This window comes from Sebastes fasciatus, chromosome 13 (genome assembly GCF_043250625.1).
Source record: "Sebastes fasciatus isolate fSebFas1 chromosome 13, fSebFas1.pri, whole genome shotgun sequence".
Taxonomy (NCBI): domain Eukaryota; kingdom Metazoa; phylum Chordata; class Actinopteri; order Perciformes; family Sebastidae; genus Sebastes; species Sebastes fasciatus.
The window spans coordinates 17600728-17618316 of NC_133807.1; the positions used below are offsets into that span (position 1 = coordinate 17600728).

The 17589-nt window shown below is 40.6% G+C and overlaps 3 protein-coding genes and 1 pseudogene across 3 annotated transcripts; all 4 read right to left on the minus strand.

The window, feature by feature from the left end:
- Positions 1 to 719: 719 nt before the first annotated feature.
- On the minus strand, positions 720 to 3273 carry LOC141781539 (uncharacterized; annotated as a pseudogene).
- A 39-nt stretch (positions 3274 to 3312) lies between these two features.
- On the minus strand, positions 3313 to 4251 carry LOC141781540 (apolipoprotein L3-like). Its single transcript, XM_074657361.1, has one exon. The coding sequence runs from the start codon at positions 4249 to 4251 to the stop codon at positions 3313 to 3315; it is 939 nt and encodes a 312-aa protein (XP_074513462.1).
- Positions 4252 to 5386: 1135 nt separating this feature from the next.
- Positions 5387 to 9348, minus strand: LOC141781625 (uncharacterized). The gene is made up of 4 exons (XM_074657468.1): positions 9275 to 9348; positions 7537 to 8133; positions 7332 to 7451; positions 5387 to 6804 (listed from the first exon to the last, which is right to left on the minus strand). The coding sequence occupies exons 1-4, from the start codon at positions 9301 to 9303 to the stop codon at positions 5862 to 5864; spliced, it is 1689 nt and encodes a 562-aa protein (XP_074513569.1). The 5' UTR covers positions 9304 to 9348; the 3' UTR covers positions 5387 to 5861.
- A 5513-nt stretch (positions 9349 to 14861) lies between these two features.
- LOC141781626 (uncharacterized) lies at positions 14862 to 17536 on the minus strand (the record flags this gene model as incomplete). Its single annotated transcript, XM_074657469.1, has 3 exons — positions 14862 to 16206; positions 16725 to 16844; positions 16929 to 17536. Coding segments are annotated over 3 exons (1686 nt in total), but the record flags the coding sequence as incomplete, so codon positions are not given.
- Positions 17537 to 17589: the final 53 nt, after the last annotated feature.

The window sequence follows — 17589 nt, forward strand, 5'->3', positions numbered from 1 at the left end:
TTCAGTTTACAGAAGTCCTGTGTAACAGCACCATCCAGTGGTGTAGGGCAGGCATCTTTCAATCTAAACTTTTCTATTTTTGGTTTGTTTGTAAAATTAAATAGTAATGCGTAATAATCATTGAAATGGCTTCTAAAACATGTTTGGGTGGATGTAGGCTAATAGATCAAACACTGCAGTTAAACCTGGAGGGAACAGACGGCTGACTTTATAACCTTAGATGACCCATGATGCACGGCAAATGTCAGTGGTCATGTTCAGACCTGAAAAAAACAAACCTTTTACTTTTTAAAATTGTATTTATTTTTGTGCAAGAGAAATGGCAGACTGAATTATACATACATAATAATGAAGATCATACAGATTGTACAGAATGTATTGTGCATAACATTTTTTGCTCTAATTATATTTTGATATGACAGTGATTGCAACTCTAGGATTAAAATAGTAATTATATTTTTCAGTTACATTTATCATCAGGTAAAGCGCTAAATGAAGGTGCGTTATGTTTTGAATCAGGTTTAGCGATATATTGGTTTATGCCATGAAAATTACAGCTGATTAAAAATATGATAGATATTAATGATGTTTAATGCTGAACAGTGAGCTGTAAGCAGAGTTTAAATGGATCTCATATCTGATCATAGTGTCAGAGTTGGTATTGTCTCGGAGCACTACTGTATTACATAAGAACTTTCCTCATTCACTTTTCATCCACTTCATCAAATGGAATTTCCATTTCCGTTTCTCAGAGTTCAGAAGGATAACATTTTTACGTTCTTTGTACAGTTGATTCTATTTTGGGGGGAAATTCCACATTCAAAAGAAGAGATGGTCGGACTCCAAACCCAATTTTTAACATTTTTATCAAGAACTGAGGCAGTATGTCACCACAATTAAAAACATTAAGAATAAGAAGGCAACCAGAACCAGCTTTGTGTACATCTCCCTCTCTGGATAAAATGGCGTCTCCAAAACAGCTTTGTTTTTCTTTGATGTCAGCTGACCTTCGCACAGGAAGTCATGGATCTTCTGCCATGTGTCAATCTCTGAACGCCAGAGTGCAGCTCTGGCTCTGATGAACTGAGAGAATTCAGTCTCGCTGCCAGTGGCCAGACTGATGCTGTCTTTACAGATGAAGAAGACATCCATGCCGAGGAAGAGAGCGTTGAGCCCAATGAGACCGACTCTTGCTGACTTGGAGAGGGCAAGAGGCGCTTTGACTGCTGCCTGACCAATATCTGGGATATCTGCGGCAACCCTGGGCACGTTACGTAATGCTTTTCCTTCCTGCACTGCCACTCTGCCAGCACTTACAGCCAGCTCCTCAGTTTTTAAAATAGAAACTGAGGCAACATCAACAAGCCCAATGATAACCTTCCCAATAGCCCAAACGTTACCAGACACATTGTTCGTTTCCCTTTTGGTGACCTCCTCCAGACAATCCTGGAGACTGCACATCCTCCATGAAGCTCTGGAAGGTCTCACTGGCTTTGCTTTGATGATGATGGTTCACGAAAATCTCTGTGGCGGTGGTGACGACACTGTTGACTCCGCTGGTAATTCCCAGCCCCAACCCAGTCATTGTCAGAGCTAGAGACACTCCAGATGTTACAGGAATTAATGCCAAACCAATGATGGAAAACACCTCCAACTGCCCCCACCGAGGTGCCTGCCACACTGGAGATCTTTGCCCCCATATTCATCCTGTCTAGCTGAACAGCATCCTCCTCCAGGTCTTCTAGAAACTGCAGCATTCTGGGCTTTCGCTCGCTGAACTTCTTGATGAAGCCAGAACATGGTTCCTCCTGAAACAGGAACACCGTCCGGAAGCTCTGGTTCATCCTGATGAAGAGAAAAGAGGAAATTAAGAAAGACTAAATAAGATGACACATATCAAAAGGTTAACATGTTGAAATAAACAGAAGTGACTACAATATTTCATAAAATAAATTACAACTTATACTGAGGTATTAACAGCTGGACAAGAACCATAACCCAAGGATCCACTCATTTCTGAGTGCTTATAGAAATCATGGAAAATCAGGTTTGTGTCATTTGAGTTATGAATTATAATAATTTTGCCTCTAATTTCCTTTAGTTGCAGTAAATTGAGTCTACAGCCATGCTGCCGTGTCTCCAGCTCCTCAACTTTGCATTTTATCTTGTTCTATTTTGTTGTCTATTTTTGGTGTGTGATTTTCTTTTTATACATATTTGTACTTTCTTTTCATTGCCAACGGCTGCTTCTTTGACATTTGGGGCCAATAAACAATATAACCAATATAGATGGTTAATGCTTACCTGATTTCATCAAGTTGATTAATGTGATGAAGCATGCTTTGTATGTCATCTTCAGACAAATCCACATGGAGGTCTACCAGAGGTCTGGCGTTCATATTCAGGCAAAAGTCACTGAAGGAGCTGTGAAAGAATCACATTATTTTTTTTTATATTACATGTCTATTTTGCAAAATGTGCATATTACTTTGATGAAATGTCTCTTTACCTTTTCTCTAACTTCTCACAGATGTCCTGGGTGGTCTTGATGTATTTGTTCAGCTGATATGACAGCACTTCCACATTCTGAAGTTTGGGAAGGAAGAAGACACTCTCATCTCTTTTAAACTCGACGAGGAGAGGGCAGCTTTTCCGTGCAGCAGTGATGACAACCTGAACTTGTTCGAGGCTGATCCCTTCTGGCAAATGTAACCCCTGGTTCTCCTCCATGAACACATGGAGTGAGGTGACCGCCAGATTCTCTACTGCATCCAGGAAGCTGTGGAGCTTCTCCAGGCCTCTCAGAGTGTCTTTCAGCACAGCAGCCAGCTCCTTCTCCAGCTCTGCACGTCTGCTGTCACAAGGCAACAGGGTGGACACCTTGCTCTTCATATATTCCAAAATGTTGGTCTCCTTCTCCCTCCCAAGCATCCATTCAGGGCTCCTCTCACAGAACTCTCTCACTGTGTCGATGTAGATGAGGGTATCTGCGGTGTAGCAGCACAAGGCCTCCTGTAGTTCTTTTCTGAAACACAAAACATCATCCAGTTTGTGAGATTTCAAAACAAATTCAAACTGAACTGTTGTTGTAGAGTGGCAGGAAGCTGCGTCAGAAAGCCTCTCTCCATCTTCATCAAAATATCAATGAAAGAACAACAAAACGACCACAAAGAGACACTAAATGAGACAATAATAAGTACAATAAATAACTACAAAGAGACACTAAACGACTACAAAGAAATGCAGAGACACCAAACAGCTACAAAGAGACATTAAACGACTACAAAGAGACACCAAATGACTGCAAATGACTCACTTCATCTCTCTCTCTGGATAAAATGGCGTCTCCAAGACAGCTTTGTTTTTCTTTGATGTCAGCTGACCTTCGCACAGGAAGTCATGGATCTTCTGCCATGAGTCCATCTCTGAACGCCAGAGTGCAGCTCTGGCTCTGATGAACTGAGAGAATTCAGTCTCGCTGCCTTTGGCTAAACTGATGCTGTCTTTACAGATGATGAAGACATCCATGCCGAGGAAGAAAGCGTTGAATCCGATTGCAACAGCTCTGGCTGTCTTGGAGAGGACAAGAGGCCCTTTGGCTGCTGCCTGACCAATATCTGGGATATCTGCAGCCACTCTGGGTACGTTAGGTAATGCTTTTCCTTCCTGCACTGCCCCTCTGCCAGCACTTACAGCCAGCTCCTCAGTTGTTAAAATATAAGCAGAGACAGCATCAACAAGCCCATCGATAGCCTTCCCAATAGCACAAACTTTACGAAGCACCTTGACTACTCCCACAACCCCATCTATCTGGCTCGTTTCCCTTTTGGTGACCTCCTCCAGACACTCCTGGAGACACTGCACATACTCCATGAAGCTCTGGAAGGTCTCACTGGCTTTCTTTTGATGTTTACGGTTCACGCCAACCTCTGTGGCGGTGGTGACTAAACTGCTGACTCCGCTGGTAATTCCCAGCCCCACCCCAGTCATTGTCAGAGCTAGAGACGCTCCAGCTGTTACAGGACTTAATGCCAAACCAACGATGGAAAGCACACCTCCAGCTGCCCCCACCGAGCTGCCTGCCACACCGGAGATCTTTGCCCCCTTATTCATCCTGTCTTGCTGAACAGAATTCTCCTCCAGGTCTTCTAGAAACTGCAGCATCCTGGGCTTTCGCTCGCTGAACTTCTTGATGAAGCCAGAACATGGTTCCTCCTGAAACAGGAACACCGTCCGGAAGCTCTGGTTCATCCTGATGAAGAGAAAAGAGGAAATTAAGAAAGACTAAATAAGATGACACATCTCAAAAGTTAGTTAGTTAGTGTTACTTTAAAAAAAACGGTAAAAAAAATAAATAAAACAAATTAGCAGCACACCTGCTGATTTCCTGATGCTAACCTCAGAGGTTGTCGGAAATTGAATTGTTCCTTGACATGACCCAAAGCAATGATAGAAGTGATTGTTACTTCTGTAGAGGAAATGTTCACTTCCTGGCAGCAGGTTAAGAAAGGCTTGGACCAGTGGTGGAATGTAACTAAGTACATTTACTCAAGTACTGTTCTTAAATACAATTTCCACATAGGCCTACATATATGTTAGTTCTAGCCTACTTGAGTATTTCCATTTTATGCTACTTTATATGCTACTGCACTACATTTCAGAGGGAAGACCATTTAATGTACCTGTTAGAGCAGGGCAACCTGCTGCTTTGATTATTTAGAAAATCCAGAAATGATACCCCATCAAATTCTCAGCATCTGTTCTCAATGTTTATTCATTTATTTATTTATATATTATTATTATTTATATTATATTATTATATATTATTATATAACCGCCCACCCTCCCCGGACACCCAAAAAGTAATTAAACAAATAGATAAATTATAATTAAAATAGCAATAATAATAATAATAATAATAATAAATAGTAGTAAATAATAATACAAATAAATAATTAAAAAAAATATATATATATAAATGTAGAAAAGCAGTGTCTTTCGGTGTAAAAAAAAATATAGATAAAGTTTAAAGTTATAGTTAAAAGTAATATAAATTAAAATAAATAGGCGTTCTAATGTAAAATAAACTGTAATGATGGCTTCAGGGTTCAGTTTACAGAAGTCCTGTATAACAGCACCATCCAGTGGTGTAGGGCAGGCATCTTTCAATCTAAACTTTTCTATTTTTGGTTTGTTTGTAAAATTAAGTAGTAATGAGTAATAATCATTGAAATGGCTTCTAAAACATGTTTGGGTGGATGTAGGCTAATAGATCAAACACTGCAGTTAAACCTGGAGGGAACAGACGGCTGACTTTATAACCTTAGATGACCCATGATGCACGGCAAATGGCAGTGTTCATGTTCAGACCTGAAAAAAACAAACCTTTTACTTTTTAAAATTGTTTTTATTTTTGTGCAAGAGAAATGGCAGACTGAATTATACATACATAATAATGAAGATCATACAGATTGTACAGAATGTATTGTGCATAATATTTTTTGCTCTAATTATATTTTGATATGACAGTGATTGCAACTCTAGGATTAAAATAGTAATTATATTTTTCAGTTACATTTATCATCAGGTAAAGTGCTAAATGACAGTGCGTTATGTTTTGAATCAGGTTTAGTGATATATTGATTTATGCCATGAGAATTACAGCTGATTAAAAATATGATAGATATTAATCATGTTTGATGCTGAACAGTGAGCTGTAAGCAAAGTTTAAATGGATCTCATATCTGATCAAAGTGTCAGAGTTGGTATTGTCTCTGAGCACTACTGTATTACACAAGAACTTTCCTCTTTCATTTTTCCTCCACCTCATCAAATGGAATTTCAATTTCTGTTTCTCCGAGTTACTTCATCTCCCTCTCTGGATAAAATGGCATCTCCAGGACAGCTTTGTTTTCCTTTGATGTCAGCTGACCTTCACAAAGGAAGTCATGGATCTTCTGCCATGTGTCAATCTCTGAAGCCCAGAGTGCAGCTCTGGCTCTGATGAACTGAGAGAATTCAGTCTCGCTGCCTTTGGCCAGACTGATGCTGTCTTTACAGATGAAGAAGACATCCATGCCGAGGAAGAGAGCGTTGAGCCCGATGAGACCTGCTCTTGCTGAGTTGGTGATGGCAAGAGGCGCTTTGGCTGCTGCCTGACCAATATCTGGGATATCTGCCGCCACTCTGGGCACGTTACGTAATGCTTTTCCTTCCTGCAATGCCCCTCTGCCAGCACTTACAGCCATCTTCTCAGTTTTTAACAACTTAACAGCTGAGACAGCATCAACAAACCCATCAATACCCTTCCCAATAACACAAACTTTACCAAGCACCTTGCCCACTCCAACAGCCACATCTATCTGGCTCGTTTCCCTTTTGATGACCTCCTCCAGACAACCCTGGATACACTGCACATCCTCCATGAAGCTCTGGAAGGTCTCACTGGCTTTCTTTTGATGTTTACGGTTAATGCCAATCTCTGTGCCGGTGGTGACGGCACTGTTGACTCCGCTGGTAATTCCCAGCCCCAACCCAGTCATTGTCAGAACTAGAGACGCTCCAGCTGTTACAGGAATTAATGCCAAACCAACGATGGAAAGCACACCTCCAACTGCCCCCACCGAGCTGCCTGCCACACTGGAGATCTTTGCCCCCTTATTCATCCTGTCCAGCTGAACAGCATCCTCCTCCAGGTCTTCTAGAAATTGCAGCATTCTGGGCTTTCGCTCGCTGAACTTACTGATGAAGCCAGAACATGGTTCCTCCTGAAACAGGAACACCGTCCGGAAGCTCTGGTTCATCCTGATGAAGAGAAAAGAAGAAATTAAGAAAGACTAAATAAGATGACACAACTCAAAAGGTTAATATGTTACTTTAAAATTCTGTATGAAAATATTAGATTTGGGATCTGGTTTTATTTTTTGGATCCACATAAAACTGAAATAAGCAGAAGTTGCTACAATATTTCATAAAATAAATTACAACTTATACTGAGGTATTAACAGCTGGACAAGAACCATAACCCAAGGATCCACTCATTTCTGAGTGCTTATAGAAATCATGGAAAATCAGGTTTATGTCATTTGAGTTATGAATTATAATAATTATGTCTCTAATTTCCTTTAGTTGCAGTAAATTGAGTCTACAGCCATGCTGCTGTGTCTCCAGCTCCTCAACTTTGCATTTTATCTTGTTCTATTTTGTTGTCTATTTTTGGTGCGTGATTTTCTTTTAATAAATATTTGTATTCTATTTTCATTGCCAACAGCTGCTTCTTTGACATTTGGGGCCAATAAACAATATAACCAATATAGATGGTTAACGCTTACCTGATTTTATCAAGCTGATTAATGTGATGAAGCATCCTTTGTATGTCATCTTCAGACAAATCCACCACGAGGTCTACCAGAGTTTTGGTGTTCATATTCAGGCAAAAGTCACTGAAGGAGCTGTGAAAGACACAAATTAATTTTTTTTATATTAGATATCTATTTTGCAAAATGTGCATATTGTTTTGATGAAATATCTCTTTACCTTTTCTCTAACTTCTCACAGATTTTCTGGGTGGTCTTGATGTATTTGTCCAGCTGATATGACAGCACTTCCACATTCTGAAGTTTGGGAAGGAAGAAGATACTTGCATCTCTTTTAAACTCGAGTAGGAGATGGTAGATTTCCCGGAGAGCCGTGATGACAACCTGAACTTGTTCGAGGCTGATCCCTTTTGGCAAATGTAACGTCTGGTTCTCCTCCATGAACACATGGAGTGAGGTGACCGCCAGATTCTCTACTGCATCCAGGAAGCAGTCGAGCTTCTCCAGGCCTCTCAGAGTGTCCTTCAGCACAGCAGCCAGCTCCTTCTCCAGCTCTGCACGTCTGCTGTCTGCAGTCACCTTGCTCTTCATATATTCCCAAATTGCATTACCTCTCTTACCTTTGTTCTTTGACTGGGTAACATGGCCGATGCTTAGGCCGATGCTGTCAGCCCTATCTTTGATGTCCACCATCATGTGCAATTCTGTCTCCCTCCCAAGCATCCATTTAGGGCTCCTCTCGCAGAACTCTCTCACTGTGTCGATGTAGATGAGGGTATCTGTGGTGTAGCAGCACAAGGCCTCCTGTAGTTCTTTTCTGAAACACAAAACATCATCCAGTTTGTGAGATTTCAAAACAAATTCAAACTGAACTGTTGTTGTAGAGTGGCAGGAAGCTGCGTCAGACAGCCTCTCTTCATCTTCATCAAAATATCAATGAAAGAACAACAAAACGACCACAAAGAGACACTAAATGAGACACTAATAAGTACAATAAATAACTACAAAGAGACACTAAACGATTACAAAGAAATGCAGAGACACCAAACAGCTACAAAGTGACACTAAACTGCAATAAAACAACTACAAAGAGACATAAAAAGACAACAAAATGACTACAGAGACACTAAATGAATTCAAACTAACATAAACTAATTGTCACACATATAGTATGTATTTATGTATGTATGTTTGTATGACTAAAACATAACCAGAAGGCCTTCTTATATAGAGAGGCCTATATCGTCGACATAGATCAGTGGTTCCCAACTTGGGGGTCAGGACCCCTCCAATGGGTCCCAAAAGATGAATCTGAGGGGTTGTAGGATGATCGGATGGCAAAGCATAAAGAATACTTATACTTTGCAATTAAATTTTTTTTCACATGCTCCTCTAATCTTGTGAAATAGGCTAATAGCTATAAAGACTATGATACTATTCAGATAAAACAGGACAAAAGTCATAATGCACAGACATTTTTTGGTGTTGCATTTACAGGATTTGACCAGCAGATATCACCAGAGCACAAATGGTTTATCAATTTATAAGTTCAAGGTTTTTTTTCCAACAATATTCTACTTATTCTTTTAGGCACAATAATCTGCAATAGTCTATCATATATTTTAAATTATTTTACAGTGATGATTAATACAAGAGGTTGACACACCAAAAGCCAAGAGGTTCGTACTTCTCTATTTGTTGCCTTTGTTTATAGGATACATTACTTTCTACATTTATTTAACCCTAAAAAACAACCTCACATAAGGATGTAATTTAGGGTTAAAACCCACTCAAATCTCGGATTTATTTAACATTTTCATAACACACTGTGTATTGGAGTTTCAAAGATCTGTCTCCTAATAATACACATATCTTTACTTTATTTGACACTCTGCTGTTACTACAGGCTTTTCTCTCTTATTCTGTGCAAAAGTACTTCAAAGATTTAAGCTCTTTACCTTGCAGCAGACATGTTTGTCTTCTCCATATGCTGTCTCCAGTTCCTTATCAGGTCCTCGTCTTATTATTAGGTCTACCTGCGAGGTTAAAATAAAAACAAATCAAGATTGGACCTCTGATTGTTCACTATAGAGACAACCAACTCATGTGTTGGCTGAATCTGCTAACATCAGCAGTTTAGCCTAACTGATCAAGGAGTTTGTTGACAAAACCTCAACAGTTGACGCAGTTTGGTTTCATTTTCCTTTCTCCACATCAGCAGGTTGAACCACCACCACACCCAACTCACTTTTTTTTTACGAGGCTGAACCAATGAGCGCTGAACAGACTCAGCAGCACACCTTGGATGTATTAGCAGCACTCCTAAAAGGTGACAAATGCACTAAATACTTTTTTTTTATTTAGAAAAGATAAATAAAATTAACAATGCAGTTTGTGAAGATGAAAAAGACATTTTGCAGTATGTAGCTAATTTCTATCAGAAGTTATATGCTACTGAGACTGAAAATGTAGATAATATAAATAAGTTTCTTAAAGACATAGAAAAAAACATTAAAGGCATTGATGACAGTTTTAAATTGATTTGCGACCAGAAAATTAGTTTAACAGAGGTACTGTTTATTCTATTTATTTATTTTTGGATGAGTTTTCAATGTACATATTGTTATTGTACTTATATTTTGTTAATAAATAAAATAGTAAAAACGGGCAATTTAGACTTTGGACTGTGGGAGGAAACCGGAGTACCCGGAGAAAACCCACGCTAACACAGGGAGAACATGCAAACTCCACACACAGACCTTTGACCACCAAATTCTAATCAGTTCATCCTTGAGTCCAAGTGGATTTTTATTTATTTATTCAGATTACCTGTCTCATGCACTACTGTCAGGATTTAGTGACCGTTTTATGAAAATAACTTTTTTAATCATATTTGCTCCATTTTTACCCACTGCTGCTTTAATGTCGTAGTTTATGTCGTGCTCACATGATGCACATCCTAATAAAATTGTGTTTAATCACACAAAATAAGTATTATTATAGCATAGAAGCACTGGTAGCACTGGACTTGATGGGAATTAGCCACATGGGTACATCATGGAGGAGTTGGAAGATGGGGGGGGGGTCAGTCGGGGCCCAACTGCCCCGTGGCTCCTGAATAGGTTAGTCCAGCCATGAGCAGCATGATGCTGAAGCAGGACGAAGGACAGTGTGTGTGTGTGTGTGTGTGTGTGTGTGTGTGTGTGTGTGTGTGTGTGTGTGTGTGTGTGTGTGTGTGTGTGTGTGTGTGCGTGCGTGCGTGCGTGCGTGCGTGCGTGCGTGCGTGCGTGCGTGCGTGCGTGCGTGCGTGCGTGCGTGCGTGTGTGTGTGTGTGTCATGTCAAAACGCTCACTCAGCTGCTCTCAGCTCAGCACAGACACTCAGGGATCAGAGTGGAAACACTGCTGACATGGCGGTGTCCTCACACACGCAAGACAGCAGAACACATTGAAGAACACAGAGTAACACAGCAGAACACAGAGTGGGAATGGGATGGAGACCAGCTCTGAATGGGATGCATCAGAATATACCCGTAATCTGCAATAAATCCTCCTTTCATGAAGGTTATAGTGTTCAGTTTGTATTGGAACTGTTTTAGAGAGGAGTTGATGATCTTTTTGGAGGATGTAGTTTGTGGTGCTGTTGCAGGTGTTTCTATTATTTTGCCCATCACACTTATATACCAATGAAGGTATAGGCTAAATAACAGAAACACATCTCTGTGTAATGCCTCATAGGCCCTTTTACCCTGACAGTAACAATATTGTGTTTACAGTTATGTTTTCGTCGAAATGGGCGGCCTCATAATGAGGAGCACAAAAACCTGATGTGTTTTATCCAGCGACTCCTGGTCTTTTTATCAGCCGGGGAAGAGAAAGAACGAGAGAGACCTGTTGCAAAACACACAGCCATCGTAGCTTCAGAGAGAGAGAGATGTCACTTACACTACTTTTTTGTGTGTAGTCTTTCTAACCACGTATTTTCACAATCATACTTGAATACTGAAACTTTCTTGACTTGATAAAATATCTTTTAAATTGACAAACATCACGTGTGATTCATGGCGCAATTCAACGGGATTTTTTTCAAAATAAGGTCCTGTGGTGGTCCACCGGAAGGGGCGGGACCTTGTCTCTCAATTATGTAATTATCTAACTCGCTGTGCATCTAATTGGCCTTCCTGGAGGGTAAGACGTGTTTTTAACCCAGTAGACCAGAGGGCCCATGGGTGCATCCTCACCCAGCGTTTCCCTCTAATCAGGCTCAATTACTGAGGATAGTAACGTTCAAAGTGCGACCACCTTTAAGCAAGCCTCTGTTTTCCCTCTCTTCTTTTACTCCAGAGGACAATTTACTGGAAGCATTCCCTGAGCCAATGCTCGAGGGGCGCTCTAACAAGGCCCCGATTAGGGCTGGATTTGCAGCTTGCTGAGTTAATGTCAGATTGGCATAAAGAGTCCATGTGGGACCGGTGTTGGTGCGGGCCTAGGACCTGATTTGCACACCCTCCTCGCCTGTCAGGGGTAATTGTTTAATGAAAGCAAAGGGTGTCCCAAATCCTGGCAGAGAGGGAGAATCAGAGAGGGTTTTAGTCAGAGCTCAAGGTCTCTCTTCAGGGAAAAAGTGTTGGTATCTGCAAGAGAGATTCTGCTTCAACAAGAGTTTACTCTGGAATTAACTCTCATAACAGCTGTTGAGGAACTCAGACCTGGAAACTTCAGCGACTAACAACAGCTGGGTTTCCATCAAGAAGTTCCAGATAATTTTAGTCCCGGGACTACTTTTCAAGACACAAAACTTTCCTTCAGCTCATTGTTGTCTGCGTCTCCATAGTAGTCTAAAGTCCTGCAAAGATTACGCAAATGAATCTGCTGACGTATGAAAAAGCAACATGACATGGGGGTAAAAAGGCCTTTATTTACGAGGCTCAAACAAAGAGCCATAACAGTCAGAAGGATGCTGCCGTAACAGGCTGTCGGAAGTAAACTGAAAAATAAAAGTTCGGAAACTTGTGTTTGGTGGATTATTTCTCTGTTGTTACAATGTTAATTGGCATTGTATTTTACATCGTTGGAAAGCCTGTTTATTTACCTTCGCAATGATGTCCAACTTGTAAGGATCATGCATTTGTGGGATGAGCAGCACAGCTGATTATGTGGGTAGCGCCCAAGAAAAATTTGCCAAAATGCTCCGTCAATGGTAAACAGTGTATTCTCCTGTTGGTGTTGACTCTTGTTTTGAGTTGTTTGGTGGATTGGATGAATGAACTCTCTATCAGTAACAAGGAACAAAACAAGACATATTGGCTATTTTACACTTTATTAATTTAATACAATATGTCAGGAGCCTCAGTAGCGGTGGAAGATCCATACGCAGCCACAGCAGCCTGGCACCTCCTCCTCATGCTGGTCACCAACCTGGTCACACGTTGCTGTGGGATGGTGTTCCATTCCTCAACCAGGATTCATTGCAGGTCAGCCAGCGTGGTTATGTTGGTCACTCTAACACGTACAAGCTGATCCCACAAGTGTTGAATTGGGTTGAGGTCTGGACTCTTGGCAGGCCGTTCCATTCTCTCTACTCCCACATTGTGGAGGTAGTCTGTGATAACCCTGGCTCTGTGGGGGCGAGCGTTGTCATCTTGGAGGATGAAGTTAGGTCCCAGATTGTGGAGATATTGGATCGCCACTGGCTGCAGAATCTCATCCCGATATCTCACTGCATTGAGATGGCCTTCAATGATGACAAGCCTTGTTTTGCCAGTGGGGGAGATGCCGCCCCACACCATGACACTGCCTCCACCAAAAGCTGTTACTCCATCGGTGCAACAATCAGCATAGCGTTCTCCACGTCGTCTCCATACTTTGACCCTGCCATCCAACTTTCACAGACAGAACCTGGACTCATCACTGAACATGACATTCCCCCACATGTTCAGGTTCCATTGTCTGTGTTGTCGACACCAGCGCAAACGGGCCTGATGGTGAAGGGCAGTCATTGCAGGCTTCCTGGCAGCCTTATGAGAATACACTGTTTACCATTGGCAGAGCATTTTGGCAAATATTTCTTGGGCGCTACCCACATAATCAGCTGTGCTGCTCATCCCACAAATGCATGATCCTTACAAGTTGGACATCATAGTGAAGGTAAATAAACAGGCTTTCCAACCATGTAAAATACAATGCCAATTAGCATCGTAACAACAGAGAAATAATCCACCAAACACAAGTTTCCGAACTTTGTTTTTCCAGTATATAATTTGACATGACCCAAAGCAATGATAGAAGTGATTGTTACTTATAGGAACATTTCGCTTCCTGGCAGCAGGTTAAGAAAGGTGGGGACCAGTGGTGGAATGTAACTAAGTACATTTACTCAAGTACTGTTCTTAAGTACAATTTCCACATAGGCCTACATATATGTTAGTTCTAGCCTACTTGAGTATTTCCATTTTATAGTACTTTATATGCTACTGCACTACATTTCAGAGGGAAGACCTTTTAATGTACCTGTTAGAGCAGGGCAATCTGCTGCTTTGATTATTTAGAAAATTCAGAAATGATACCCCATCAAATTCTCAGCATCTGTGCTCAATGTTTACTCATTTATTTATATATATATTTATATTATTTATATTATATTATTATATATTATTATATAACCTCCCACCCTCCCTGGACACCCAAAAAGTAATTAAACGAATAGATAAATTATAATTAAAATAGCAATAATAATAATCATAATAATAATAAATAGTAGTAAATAATAATTAAATAAATAAATATAAATGTAAAAAAGCAGTGTCTTTTGGTGTAAAAAAAACATCGATAAAGTTTAAATTTATAGTTAAAAGTAATGTAAAATAAAATAAATAGGCGCTCTAATGTAAAATGAACTCTAATGATGCCTTCAGGGTTCAGTTTACAGAAGTCCTGTGTAACAGCACCATCCAGTGGTGTAGGGCAGGCATCTTTCAATCTATACGTTTCTATTTTTGGTTTGTTTGTAAAAATTAAATAGTAATGAGTACTAATCACTGAAATGGCTTCTAAAACATGTTTGGGTGGATGTAGGCTAATAGATCAAACACTGCAGTTAAACCTGGAGGGAACAGACGGCTGACTTTATAACCTTAGATGACCCATGATGCACGGCAGATGTCAGTGTTCATGTTCAGACTTCACAAACAGTGCACATACATACATACATGTGAACAGTTTATATAGAAGCTATAGGTGGTGTGAGGCGGGCTCTGTGCCATTTCCATGGCAACAGGGCATCCAGAATCTGTACGTTTCCCCCCAGCTGAACTCAGTTCACTGCTCACAACTACACATGGACGACACTGTGACTCTGTGCTCGCTATGAACAGATCTCAGGTCAGACTCATGTTTTTGATCCAGGAATGCAATTTATATAATCCTGAGCAGCCAAAGTAGGAGGAAACTTATGAACACCTAAAAAACAGCATGAAGCTCTTTTCTGTACGGAAGACCTGAAAAAAAAAAACCTTTTACTTTTTAAAATTGTTTTTATTTTTGTGCAAGAGAAATGGCAGACTGAATTATACAATCATAATAATGAAGATCATACAGATTGTACAGAATGTATTGTGCATAAAATTTTTTGCTCTAATTATATTTTGATATGACAGTGATTGCAACTCTAGGATTAAAATAGTAATTATATTTTTCAGTTACATTTATCATCAGGTAAAGTGCTGAATGACAGTGCGTTATGTTTTGAATCAGGTTTAGAGATACATTGGTTTATGCCATGAGAATTACAGCTGATTAAAAATATGATAGATATTAATCATGTTTAATGCTGAACAGTGAGCCGTAAGCAAAGTTTAAATGGATCTCATATCTGATCAAAGTGTCAGAGTTATTGTCTCTGAGCACTACTGTATTACATAAGAACTTTCCTCTTTCACTTTTCATCCACTTCATCAAATGGAATTTCCATTTCTGTTTCTCCGAGTTTCTTCATCTCCCTCTCTGGATAAAATGGCGTCTCCAGGACAGCTTTGTTTTCCTTTGATGTCAGCTGACCTTCGCACAGGAAGTCATGGATCTTCTGCCATGAGTCAATCTCTGAACGCCAGAGTGCAGCTCTGGCTCTGATGAACTGAGAGACTTCAGTCTCGCTGCCTTTGCCGAGACTGATGCTGTCTTTACAGATGAAGAAGACACTCATGCCGAGGGAGAGAACACTGAGCACGATGGCTTTGGCATTTGCCTGACCAATATCTGGGATATCTGTCGCCACCCTGGACACGTTGCGTAATGCTTTTCCTTCCTGCACTGCCACTTTGCCAGCACTTACAGCCAGCTCCTCAGTTTTTAACAACTTAAGAGCTGAGGCAGCATCAACAAGCCCATCGATAGCATTCCCAATAGACCAAACGTTACCAAGCACCTTGCCTACTCCCACAACCACATCTATCTGGCTCGTTTCCCTTTTGGTGACCTCCTCCAGACAATCCTGGAAACACTGCATATCCTCCATGAAGCTCTGGAAGGTCTCACTGGCTTTCTTTTGATGTTTATGGTTCATGCCAACCTCTGTGGCGGTGGTGACGGCACTGTTGACTCCGCTTGTAATTCCCAGCCCCAACCCAGTCATTGTCAGAGCTAGAGACGCTCCAGCTGTTACAGGAATTAATGCCAAACCAATGATGGTAAGCACACCTCCAGCTAACCCGACCGAGTTGCCTGTCACACTGGAGATCTTTGCCCCCATATTCATCCTGTTTAGCTGAACAGCATCCTCCTCCAGGTCTTCTAGAAACTTCAGCATCCTGGGCTTTCGCTCGCTGAACTTACTGATGAAGCCAGAACATGTTTCCTCCTGAAACAGGAACACCGTCCGGAAGCTCTGGTTCATCCTGATGAAGAGAAATTAAGAAAGACTAAATAAGATGACACATCTCAAAAGGTTAATATGTTACTTTAAAATTCTGTATGAAAATATAAGATTTGGGATCTGATTTTCTTTTTTGGATCAACATAAAACTGAAATAAACAGAAGGGCTACAATATTTCATAAAATTAATTAAAACTTATACTGAGGTATTAACAGCTGGACAAGAACCATAACCCAAGGATCCACTCATTTCTGAGTGCTTATAGAAATCATGGAAAATCAGGTTTATGTTATTTGAGTTATGAATTATAATAATTATGCCTCTAATTTCCTTTAGTTGCAGTAAATTGAGTCTACAGCCATGCTGCCGTGTCTCCAGCTCCTCAACTTTGCATTTTATCTTGTTCTATTTTGTTGTCTATTTTTGGTGTGTGATTTTCTTTTTATACATATTTGTATTTTATTTTCATTGCCAACGGCTGCTTCTTTGACATTTGGGGCCAATAAACAATATAACCAATATAAATGGTTAACGCTTACCTGATTTCATCAAGCTGATTAATGTGATGAAGCATCCTTTGTATGTCGTCTTCAGACAAATCCACATCGATGTCTACCAGAGTTTCGGTGTTCATATTCAGGCAAAAGTCACTGAAGGAGCTGTGAAAGACACAAATTATTATTTTTATATTAGATGTCTATTTTGCTAAATGTGCATATTGTTTTTATGAAATATCTCTTTACCTTTTCTCTAATTTCTCACAGATTTTCTGGGTGGTCTTGATGTATCTGTCCAGCTGATATGACAGCACCTCCACATTCTGAAGTTTGGGAAGGAAGAAGACACTTGCATCTCTTTTAAACTCGACGAGGAGATGGCAGATTTCCCGTGCAGCAGTGATGACAACCTGAACTTGTTCGAGGCTGATCCCTTCTGGCAAATGTAACGCCTGGTTCTCCTCCATGAACACATGGAGTGAGGTGACCGCCAGTTTCTCTACTGCATCCAGGAAGCTGTGGAGCTTCTCCAGGCTTCTCAGAGTGTCCATCAGCACAGCAGCCAGCTCCTTCTCCAGGTCTGCACGTCTGCTGTCACCAGTCAACAGGGCTGACACCTTGCTTTTCATATATTCCAAAAAGGCCTGACCTCTGTTCTCTGACTGGGTAACATGGCCGATGCTTAGGTCGATGCTGTCAGCCCTATCTTTGATGTCCACCATCTTGTTCAACTCTGTCTCCCTCCCAAGCATCCATTTAGGGCTCCTCTCACAGAACTCTCTCACTGTGTCGATGTAGATGAGGGTATCTGCGATGTAGCAGCACAAGGCCTTCTGTAGTTCTTTTCTGAAACACAAAACATCATCCAGTTTGTGAGATTTCAAAACAAATTCAAACTGAACTGTTG